This window comes from Emydura macquarii, unplaced genomic scaffold, assembly GCF_026122565.2.
Source record: "Emydura macquarii macquarii isolate MOO-44397 ecotype Brisbane River unplaced genomic scaffold, CSIRO-AGI_Emac_v2 contig_554, whole genome shotgun sequence".
Classification (NCBI taxonomy): Eukaryota; Metazoa; Chordata; order Testudines; family Chelidae; genus Emydura; species Emydura macquarii.
In genome coordinates, this window is record NW_027130691.1 from 3259305 (window position 1) to 3271542 (window position 12238).

At 45.5% G+C, this 12238-nt stretch overlaps 1 protein-coding gene across 3 annotated transcripts in view; it reads right to left on the reverse strand.

Moving 5' to 3' along the window:
- The window catches only part of MVK (mevalonate kinase), a 63485-nt gene that overhangs the window by 42231 nt on the left and 9016 nt on the right, over positions 1-12238 (reverse strand). For 2 of the 3 annotated variants that reach the window (XM_067539453.1, XM_067539452.1), the window contains 5 exons: positions 11460-11505; positions 9848-9938; positions 8626-8742; positions 2963-3116; positions 965-1769 (listed from right to left, as the gene is read on the reverse strand). In XM_067539453.1, the coding sequence (XP_067395554.1) occupies positions 1618-1769; positions 2963-3116; positions 8626-8742; positions 9848-9938; positions 11460-11505 (560 nt within the window). In that variant the 3' untranslated portion in view covers positions 965-1617. Of the gene's footprint in view, positions 1-964; positions 1770-2962; positions 3117-8625; positions 8743-9847; positions 9939-11459; positions 11506-12238 lie in introns of those variants that run through there. The other variant, XR_010918205.1, reaches the window with a different exon arrangement.

Sequence of the window (12238 nt, forward strand, 5' to 3'; positions counted from 1 at the left end):
CAGGAAAACTCTCAGTAGGAGATGCTAAAGGCAGTACCATTTGCATTAGAGAACAATTTGTAAAATCCCTCCTACCTACAGCCATTGGCAGCTCTTTGATCCATTGAGCTAAAACAGTTGAAAGCAACCTAGACTTTATTTGTCCTCCCGACACAGAGGGGCTGTTGGGAATGCTTAACCAGGGCAGTAAAGGAAAGGATGCTTTTCAACAGTGCCAGTTCTTCATGTCAGTGCTGAACTGCACTTGTGAATGGCGTCCACAGAGCCCTTATCTAGCCAGAGCTCAATATAGAAGCAACAGGAGGAGGGAAAGAAATGCAGGCTGCAACCTATACTTAACACATTCAAGTGTCAACTTGTGGACTCAGACACCATCTACAGAACAGAAGCATCTGGTACGGAAGCTGAGCACTGAATGACACCAGCCCATCCCAGAGCGGGAGGCTAACAAAACACGTAATGGGAGAGATACTGACTCTGTGCTGGAGAAGTAGATCACTTGAGTCTAGAGTTAGAATCAATCAAGAAACTGCAAAACTATTTTGGAAATTGATTTACTTTGTGTGTCAAGCCCCTCTGACAACACACACAGTTTCGTGGCGTTAAAGGAAGGATAACTAATAATGGATCTCACTCCATTGACTAAATGCTCTGCGTTCCCAGCACAGAGAATGTGTCCTTAACATCCTGCATCTGTGACCAAAATTTAGATGGTTTAAAAAACAAACCCAGGGATTCTAACAAATCTAACATGAATAGAAATCTTGATATGAAATTAAAATAAAGAAAAGTGCCTTTGGCTTTAAACATCTTCCTGCAGATTTTGTGGTCTTAGTCTGAGAACCAGACCGGGAGGATACGAACAGCAAGGCTGCTCAGACAATTGGCTGTGAAGGCTAATGTAACAGCCTAGACAGAGAAGGGATGTGCTCAAGGAAACTAAAAAAAAGTGGAGCAAAGTATATTAGAATTTTACTTTCTTCAGCTTTAATGATCTGAGATTTAATTAGTGACCCAGGTAAGCACCATTTAATTTTTTTTAAATCTTAGCAGTGCCTCTAACTGCATTAGTAGAAATTCTGAAGCAGTCTCCTGCTTTGCATTCGGTGCTGCCTTTCATCGAAAACTCTCAAGGCACTCTGGGCACATTAACTACTCCAGCCTCACACTGGTCCTGAGAGGAAGGTGAAGGAGAAGTGAAGAGGATGCCCCCTATTCAAAGGGAGGCAAGATGTAATTACTCAAGCCAGAATTTGGCCAGGACACCAGGGCTAACGTCCCTCCTCCTTGTGTCCTTTGCTAACATTGTAGTGTTTACCAGAGTAAATTCATGACACAGCTTCAAGTCTGAGACACTGGGCCAGCCTCCCGGCTGGGGTACGGCAGAACAAGAATTCCACTCTCTTCAGTGGAATTGCCTCAGGTCTGAACTCAGGTCAGTGTGTCAGTTTGCGATACCTGCACAGCCATGGAAAACGGGCAGAATCTCTCAGACTGGCAACTTAAGCTGAACTCTGAAGTGTGTTCGGCACCAGGGGTGGCCACTCCGGTGAAGAGTTAAGAAGGTCTGAATTTGCAGGGGCAGGAAGCCAGGGTGCAGTCAGAGACCACGTCATCTTAAACCTCATTAAAGACTTGCAGCACTTCTGCTTTCAAAGACGACGGCGAATGAAGACATATTCCAGGTGCCCCAATATTGGTCTCCCAGCATTCAAATCCACAGGCCCTGAGGTCTTGCTTGGTTGCTTCCACCATCAGCGGGTCTGTGTCTGCCAAGAAGGAGGTAACATCAGCCAGTTAAGTTCAGCTTGGTCACCGTGAGGAGACAGAAACAGCTAGCTGCATGTTTAATGTGGATTAACGAGTATCACCATGAAAAGGAAACTAATGTCCAAAAGAACTCCTACATTTGAGTTGGGGGCATTTTGTCTGTTCCTTCTTACATTAATGAGCAGCCAGTTTACGAATAGGTTCGCCTGAGCTTTGCATTTGGCAGGAGACATAGACAGACACTTTAGAATCCAGTTGTTTCTAGTATGCCAAGTGTCTCCTGGCCCTACTATGATGGAGTGGTATTTTAAAGGTGCAGAGACCTGCCATTTTCAGCTTATATATACTTCCTTTTTGCCCTTTAAATATGAAAGGCTGAAATTCCCATGTAAAAACTAATAAGCAAACCAGTGCCAGAGAGCCCACCTACATATTCTACCACAGTGGTTTTCAACCTTTTTTTATTTGCACACCCAAAAAAAAGGTCAAACAGAGGTGTGGACCCATTTGGAAATCTTAGACATAGTCTGCAAATGCTATGGGGTTCTTAGACCACAGGTTGAAAACCACTGTTCTACCATGTTCATGACAGGTTTTACAGTTGTTGCTATGCACCATACTCAGATCTTCCTGCTCCAAAAGCAGAACCCCACCCTGTGAGCTAAAGGAAAGTCTTAGAAGTACAGGGTCTATGTAACAGATGAGCAGTTCTCATTCCAGCCAGTAGAGGGCAGAAGTACACACACGGTTCATGGACAACCTCCCGTATATTGCACAGCTAGTCCATCCCTCACCCAACACACAAAGCATCAAAGCCAAACCAACCTACTTCCCATACGTCTTTTCAGGCCATGGCACCCAAGTATTAACATGGGCACTTCAGATACTGCAAGGTGATGGAAACGTCCAGTTCTGCTAGCCATCTACTCTGGAGCTCCCACCAGCCTCAACAAAGTGACAATAACTCAACTAGTTTCACAAGCTCACCCGGAGAAATGTAAAACCGCGCTATGAAGAGCGAAGGACACAATTAGCTTTTACGTTTTTTTTTTTTTAAATTGGTTAAACAATTTAAGCACCAACCAAGCTTTTTTTAAAACAAACAAAGGCTGACAGTGCTCCTTTAGATCTCTATGGCAACATAAAAGGAAGAGGGAGTTAAATGATCAATAGTAAATCAAGGATTTCTGACCTGGCCTCAGTAAAGTGATTGCACAGCCACCTCCTCCAGCGCCAGTCAGCTTGCTGTGCAGCCCATGCGAGGCGGTCACTCGGCACACGCTGTCCAGTGAGGAATGGCCAACCCCAATCACGTTTAAATGATGCTGGTTTATATCAAAGAGCTCCTTAAAACAAAGCAAAAACAACAAAACCAGGTGGATTTCAACCCCCCAGAACGCAAGTCTCTTTCCCAGGGTGAGAGAAGGCCCTTCCCAGGCACCTGCACGCAGAGCTGTACTGTGGACCAGTCACAGACGAAGTGCCACATCTGCCTGCGATAGGAAGTCGGGCAGCGTAATGCTGCTCAGGAACAAACAAATGCTGAACACTGAGACAGAGCCCACCAGAGCCTCAGCCTTCTAGTCCAGCCCTGCGCCCTCTTCCTTCCCTCACCGACACACACATCAGTTCAGTTTATAATATCTTTAAGAAGAGGTGCCAAAGGAAGCCCAGGGCCCAGAGAGCTGCCAGCACGCCTTCGCCGCAGGCGCGGGGAACTTTAGCCCTCGGTAGTCTTGACCTGCTTCCTCTCCCTCCTGCTATGCATGCATTGAGCTGGACGGCATACAAAACCTTCCCTAGCCGTGGGAAAGGCATCGTGCTAGGATCTCTCCCATTCCTTGCCAATTCTGCAATCCATCCAGCTCCAGTGATACAAAGTGGGACTGATAAGCAACATTAAAGCCTCCCTTGTGTGTATCACACAGCACTTCTCCGCACTGCAGGGCAGAGATCCAGGACCCAGACCAAGAGGCCATTTCACCCCAGCCCGAGGCAGGTACACTAGGTATTGATAGGTCAACCCAAGACAGTCTCAAACATTCCCTGCAGCCCTCCGTTCTGGGACCACCTCTGGCTATGGAAGTACAAAGCAAGCCCTTTTCCAAAGCAGAGATGATTTCTACAGTGTTCACAGGCCCAGCCAATGCAAGCAGTCAGAATCCTTGGACCACTCTCTCATCCAGATCTTCCGTATGAAAAGACATCGCAATAGCTACAGGACTACTCACATCCAAATCCTGCTGTTCCTACCATCAGCTGCCTGTGGCAGGGAGGCATGAATGGCCCAGGAGATCAACAACAGGATATAGACCCTTTCACCTCTAGTGAGCAGTTCAAATACAGCCCTTGGCAATATGGGTCCAAAGACATCACAATTGAACAACTGTTCAGTGTCCTTTAATTCGTGAGTTGGAGAGGATCTACCTCCAGTCTCAGCGCATAGGTATCCATGCCACAAAACCAGGCATGAACAGCAGCTTCAGAGAGACCAAGGACTGAATGGGCCATGGCAAATGAACGACTCGCTTTCCCCCAGAGGTGAGCAGTCCCAGAATTTAGGAAGGTACACTGGCTGGAGAGCATTGAGGGGGGAAGCATGCGCTGCTCACGACGTATTTGCCTTGTAGATACGGGATGGAACTGGCAGTTAGCAAGAACTAAATACTCACACACAGAAATTTAAAGATTACAAGAATAAAGCGAGGGACTTTTTTGTTTAAGAAAATGGAATTAAAGGAGTTAACTGGAAGGGAGCAGCTGGCTGAAATGCTGCCGTACACAATGGATAGACCATTACCAGCAGAGCACTGAAAAATAGGGTATAGTGGATGACAGAAGAAATCTCTTAATGCAGCACTGGAAGCCCACACACAGGACGTTAATTAAAGTGTACACAAACGCACGCAACTATAATTAACAGGTCAGGTCAGTGGGCAGCGACGGAGCAGCCCGAGCCAGAACGCCCCCAGCCACAATTAAGCTCCACCCACCCATCATCTCCCATTGCTGGTTCTAGCCAGTCATACTAGCCACACTGGCTCTGAACTGGATCCATCTGAGACCACCACAACAAAAATTATTTGTATTACAGTAGCACAGAAGCCCCAACCAAGATCAAGACCCAATGTACTAGATATTGTACAAACACACACAAAGAAAGAGACAGATCTTGCCCTGAAGAACCTCCAGCCTAAATAGACAGACAAAACAATAGGGTGGCAGAGAGGAATGATCATCATTCCTAAGTTACAGAGGTGAAACTAAGGAACCTCTGGTTAAGTTACTTGTCTGCAGTCACACAGTAGGTCTGTGGCAGAGTCAGGAATTGAACCCAGAATTCCCTTAACCCCAAGATTGTCCTTCCTCTCAAATACATCAGAACTGGTAATGTTGGAAGTAAAAGTTTGCTAGCCACAAAATCTTGAAGCCTTAAGGTTTTACACAGAACAGGGCCATGATACAGTGACATGACGTAGCAGAAAGGAACAGTTGGCAGCCACAGATGATGCTAAACCGGGGAACTAGTTGAAAAGCCAGCAGGCCAAGTACACTATGTTGAGATATTTGCTCTTTTCTGTACCCAAAGCCAGTCTTTTCACAGTGTCATGAACAGTTTCTGCAGTGCCTCCACCTGTCTTTTGATGAGCACATGCTGCAGTTAGTAGCAAGCCTTTGGATAATGCTTTGACTGCACTGAGCAAGGAGCTACAGTACAGCATGGAAGGTGTCAGTTGCAATGGCTCCCTGTTCAGTCCCGTATAGGTCTCCTGTAAACACCATGTGGGAATTGGATGATGCAAGAATATTCCCCCTTCCTCCCCATACACACACACACATTTGTACTGTACTTCAGATAAATGAAGGAAGGTGGATTAGCCAGCACTGTTTAGCATATGTGCATTGCAAGCTCCGTACACTGGATTGGACAGACGTCCATCTAGGGGCCTCTTTATCTGCCTGAGTGCTGGGCGCAATGCTGTCTTTCATGATCCAAGATACCTGTCATATTCCAATCCAACATCTGCCAGGAGCCGGATGACAGCTTATGACTCAGTAGACTAGTGCGATGGTTCAAGTACAAAGATATCCAGAAATACACATTTGAGCTATGGCAACAGCCAAAAATGTGTGTGTGTGTATGCAGCATATAATCAGCTGTGCCTCTGTGGGCTCTTCAGACACAAGATAAACAGAAACCAACTTACTGCAGCATTCCTCCTCCTAGTAGTTTAAACAGGACCTCTCTAGTATCTTTCATCTGGGGATCTCAAAGCACTGTTCAAGCTAAACCTCACAACCTCCCCTTCATTTCACTGCTGGACAGATGAAGGTTTGAGGGGAAGTGAATGGTCTCAGGTCACACTGCAAATCAGCGGCAAGCCTGAGAACAGAACCCAAAGTTCAGACTCAGCCCTGGCCTACACTGACCTGGCGATTCGGCGGCAGTCGACAGGAGTTACGCAAGCTACTCTGTGTAACTCCCGTCAACTGCTGTGCTTCCCTTCTGCGCGGTGTCTTCACTGCACTGCGCCGACGGGAACCGCGTTCCTGTCAACGCAGCGCTACGCCGCTTGAGGGGGTGGTTTACCAGCGTCGACTTCTGCATCGATGGAGCGGGACTTCACTGACCACTCAATCGATCCAGATAGGTCGATCGGATGGCAGCAACTTTGCCGCCGTCAGTATAGACATACCCTCAGACTCCTGCTCTAACCATTAGGTAGCACTCCACAATGTTACACAGAACACAGCTTTCATATAAAATTATTCAACCATCTTAGGGCAGTGGTAAAAGCAAGAGACTAATTTTGATACAGGCCCCTGGAAACTGGAGTGAGACCTACCAAACTCATCTCACATAGGGCACAGGTTTGCAAGCAGACAGATCTCTCAGCAGACGTCTCTTTCCTAAGGAATGTACTCTACGAGGCTATGTTTACAGAAACAGCGCCAGAGTAGCTCTGCATGGAGAGCTGTAAGATAGCGCAGGAGAGCGTCAGCATAGAAATATGGGGGGGGGAAAATGCCGATTGTTATGCTCTGAATAAACACTGTGCAAACTCTGCAGTTTTTACTGCATGATAACAGCGTGGCATAACTTTGCATAGACACAGCCTTTTCTCTCCAAGGACCTCACAGCATTTACAGCCTTAACAATGGACGTCTCAAAGCACCTCTGTGAGGGACAGGGAGTATTAGCCCCATTTTATAGACTTGAGAACTCATGTTGAGAGGAGACGCTTAAGTGACCCGCTCAAAGTCAAATAGGATTCATGTGGCAGAGCGCCCACGAGTCCTGAACGCCAGTCCTGTGCTTTAGCCAAAGACTTCCACTCCAGTGCCTGTTTGGGGAGGTAGCCCTTGATACCCCGTGAGTCACCTTTGTTCTCCATGGTGTCAGTGCTCTCTCTGACCCAGCCTTGGCGCCTATCACAACTATCACTGCCTTTGTGGTTCCCGGGCCATCCACTAGGCTCACTTCCTGGCACCATCTCCATCTGGCCTTGAGATATCCCCATATCCGTCTCTTTATCTTCCCCAGACGTGACCAGTTCAGGCACTCATCTCTACCTGTTCACCACTGTTTCCCTACATGGCAGTGAGACCCTACTGCAGAACGACTCATCACTCCAGCCTTCACAACCAGACACAGCAAGAGACAACACAAATGAGGGGGAGGGAAACAAGAGCTACCTTTTCTCATGGTGAAAACTGATTGTGAACGTGACCTTGGGTAGAACATCTCCATTCCCGCCAGTGAAAGTGACTCCTTATCACACCCGAGAAATCCACCGAGGGGGAAGCACTGTCAGCTGTAGCTGTGTGCCTGGGGAGAAAGCAAGGGGTCCTACTCCCCCACGATCTATCAGTACCTCTAGCAATGGAAGTGGCAGCCAGCTGTCCTTGCAATAAGGCAGGTCACTGCAATTTATGGGCCTCGGCGTAAGGAAAGAATTCTAGCACTGATCGCAGGCACAAAAGAACTGGAGCGATATGGGGCTAGTTCTGAGCACCCAAAGAGTCCAGCATTAAACAGCTGGGACTCCCCACGCTCCCACATCAGATGTGGGTTCACCCACTTGGCCAGAATGCATCTGTCGGAACATTTCAGTTTGTGATACAGGTTTTTCCAACACTGACTAATAATTACTTCATGATAAGAGGAGAACTGAGGACACTACCAGTACGTACGTACGTGTGTGTGTGTGTGGGGGGGGGGGGGGGGAGGGGGGGGAGAAAGGCTTTAATTTGAAAGTGCCGTTTCCACAACAGCCTCCCCATGCTTTGAATGGAGCCAAAATGAGCACTGATGCATGAAGTGAATAAGATCTATGTCAGAACAGTTCTGAGCATAACATTTGCTCTCCTGAGCCCAGAGACAGGACAAGCACCGAGCGGGGGGAGAACTAATATATCTGACCAGTCTATCAAAAACAGCAGCTGCTGTGTTTTGTTCTTCCGGACTGGCTTTGTCAGCAACGATGAGAATGGCAGCTCTATAAGGAGCCGCTTCTTATTCCAAGGGCTACTTGCCATCAAGTCACAGACCATTCTAAGGGAGGGGACAGTTTGATCCTGAACTACTCAGTGTCCCTTCAACTAAGGGAAATGAAATGCATGGCTCTGAAAAAACAATAAAAGCAAACAAGTTCTATATACATGAGATAGCAATAGCACCTTAACGACTTTAGACATAGGGAGTGCATTAATGACAGCAGATATAGGCTGTGGTTCACTCTGAACTGAACATTTCCTGGTGCTGAAATCTCTCCCAACCTTAATGATCTTTAAATGACGTTTTGATGTGCGACTATAACAGTGTCTAAAAATACAGGCGAAAGAGTCCCTTACCTCTAGCACAGCGTAATACTCCGGTGATGGATTCACAGCCATTGCTTCTAGAACACTTTCACACTCATGAGAAATTGCATCTATCGAGGCAAGCACTGGGTTCATTATAGCAGGAAACTGTGACAAGAGGGAAATGAGAGACATGAAGACAGCTCTGCTATTCCATGGTTTCATTGCTGCAGTTGGGCCCAGCCCTCTGTGACAGGACAATTCCTCCCCACTACCTGAGCTAATCATGTGCAATGAGGGGCCCATAGAAGAATTTAGTCACATTTGGGGTGCCAGAGGAAAAGAAGAGAAAAACAGGGTTAGGTTGGGTGTTTCAGGGTTGCAGACTCTTGTGATTTTGTTGCAAGACTCGTGATGTTTGGCATTTTTCTTAAAGCCCCAAGCTCCTGGAGTCAGGTGATTTAAAAAAAAAACAAAAACAAAAAAAACAGAGATTCTCACCAAAAAGAAATTTCTAGTCCTTCTGATTGCTGAGACAAGCCTGTAAACAAACTCTAAAGATTCAAAAATGCAGAAAGCAAATAAAAAAAGAAAAACAGACATTTTTAAATTCTCATGATTTTTATGAGACTCTCCTGATTCTTTGGAGCCTGACATGATTTTTGAATGCTTGGGGTTGGCCAGACTGTTTGTCATGGCAAGGTCCTTATTTTAGTTAAAAAAGGAAGTCCTGGCACAAAGTTTGGACTAATACTTGCTCATCATCGGGCATGTTGAGAAAAGACTCCTTTATTTTACAATCAGAACTGAATAATAGCCCGGACTCCAGGCCATTGGGCACAGAAAGCCAGACACAGTGACAATTCATGGAGGCGTCTTGTTAAGTTGACCTGCCTGGGGTGCCATAGAAACTCTAGAGTCAGTCTTACATCCAACACATCGCCTTAGTGTGGATGTTTTGACCTACTCTTTCCTTTGGGGTGAGCCTTTTCTTCCCCCCAGTTACATCACATCCCACGGTTCATGCAGCAGTAATGCCAGGAGGAATATAGTAATACCACTGAACAACAGTTGCCAAGAAATGCATGCAAGTGAAGCAACGCACACCCTCCAACCCCCACTCCAATGGAAGAGATCCTGGGCTTACACAGAAGTGCAGGTCACCTCTCCCCACCCCATAACAATTCAATGCATGCCTTGCTACCACTGGGTTGGCCTAATTAATAGATGTGCTTCCAAGTCACAGTCGTCTACCATCAAAGAGATGCTGCACCTTAAGAATCTTGTCTTTGACACCAGCCACAAGAATCTTGGTGCTCCGAGAGACTTTTGTGTTGGTCAATAAGATCCTTAGAGTCGGCACCCTGAAAACAAAACAAAGATTCTGAAATTCATTCTCCTCTTGATAACTGGGTTTATTCCACATTCATCAACAAATTTATTCCCCTGTCCATGCCATGGTCAAACTGCAATGCATGTTATAAGTGCACATACAGGCAGGGCCTCATGTATTACGCTGTTCCACACCCACAAACTTTGCTGCATAATTAAGTTCGAGAATCTCCATTTTTTTTAAATGAAGTGCTTATCCTTATGATCATGAAAATAAATTTGAAAACCTGAGGCAAGCGTAAACTGATGCAGTGGCATCTTCCTGTGTTTGCCACAGACAAACAACAGCTCTGAGAGGCATGAACTGCTCATTTTGATTCGTCTCCTCTGAAGCCCAATGTTGTTCATTTAGTTGTCAACAGGGTTAACTATTTCATGCTGATCATTTTAGCAGAAACAACGTTAATTTGCTTCTCGTCATTTGTTCCCCGCCACCCTCCACCAAAAAATACAAAGGCTACTGTACTGATTTAAAGAACGTATAGTCAGTAAAACCCTCCATTTTTAAAGTTTTTCTGAAGCTTGTGCCAGGTTTTCACCGGAGTGCTCCAGACTCCTGGGACTGCACTACCAAGTTTAGGTCCAACTCACCTACAGACTACTCTAACCTAGTTTGGGATGGAGGTGAGCAGAGAATCAAGGAGCCATAACACAAGAGCTTCCCCTCTCTACTGAATTGAGAAGATCTCAGTCACAGTAGAGAGTCTGACTGTTGAACTATCGCCCCGCTAGAACAGGCTGATCATTTAAGACCATAATCTACCATCACCCTTACGCATGAAAAGTCCTGTTTACTTCAATGGGGCTAAAGGTAAATGCGTGCCCCAATGCTTTGCTGGATTGGGGCTCAGCGCTCTCAATTACACCTACATTGATACAACTGTGCTGGTTCCACAAATAAGACAAGACTGATTACTAAGATCCATGTTTTGCAGCTAAAATCTCTTTCCTTTAAAATGCCATTCATGAGACCAGCCACCCGTAGCATTAACTGCTAATAAAGCAATGTCATACACGGTGAAAGATTTTAACGGTGTTGGGTTATAGATCATTGGTGGGAGGTACAGGGAGCATTCTGAACCAGGGCTTGTTCTCACTTTACATGGTTTTGCAGCTTGGTTTTTGTACGGTTCCAAAAGTCAATAAGCAAGAAGTTTTGGGGTTTTTTTTTTTAAAATGTCATTTGCTGCCAGGCGCTGACCTGATCCTGCTGCCTATAAGGCCATGAAATTAATATTGATCCTTTGCCTTGTAATCTAACTTCAGACAACGACCAAACATTTCATTGGTCTTGTTCTCCCCCAAACCAAGAAAACAAAACTGGTTTTCGAGACATGAAAGCTGTCTGAACCCATGTCCAATAGAGGGTTCTGGCTGCAAGACCGCTACCCACTCTGTTCAGCATTATTTTGTTACTTTCATGCCTTTGGACAATAAACTCCACACACACAGAGAACATATCTGTGTGTGTATATATATATATATAATATTACCTCTTTAATGATGTGATCTTTCCTGCCTGGAATCTGAGTACGCCACCTGAAGTACAATAAATACATTGTCATTGCATGCAATACACCTGGAAATAATATATTGAATAAGTATATAGGGTCTTTCCTCTGTAGAAACTAACCTACAGCATGAGAAGTTAATTGCAAGAAGCACAGGCAAAACAATGGGCCCGATCCTCAAATGGTGTGAGTAGGCAGAACTCCATTAACTTCAATGAGAGATCTGGCCCAAATATGATTAACTTGATGCCTTCGCCCTTTGCTCTCACATACTGCAGGGCCATAGAAAATAAAGAGATTTTAAAATGGAGAGAGTTAGGTTAGAATCAACTCTTCACTGGTTTAAAACAGCAAAATAAGAATCAAATGAAGACTTCTGGGGTAGATTGAGACACATTCAACACAAGATTCAGAGCTCAGTGTGAATATTTGAAGAATAACGGTTAGTAACCCAACAGAACCTCACCAGTCAGCCAGCTTGCTACGTCATTCTCCACTTCCCAATGTTTTGATAGAGTAGTTGTGATGAAGTCTTATTAACCCCCCCAAAGCATCCCAGCACACTTGCACATTATGAAGTATATTATCATTAAGACTAAGGTACAGGCAACCAAGTACATACATTTTCCAATGCATTATCCTTGGGTGAGATTTTTTTTTTAAAGTTGTGTTTATTTGCTCCGTAATTTGTAAATTCCTGTTGTTTCCATCAGGATGCCTCTTCCAAGGCATTAATGTGAATGAGGGAGATTCATACAGCG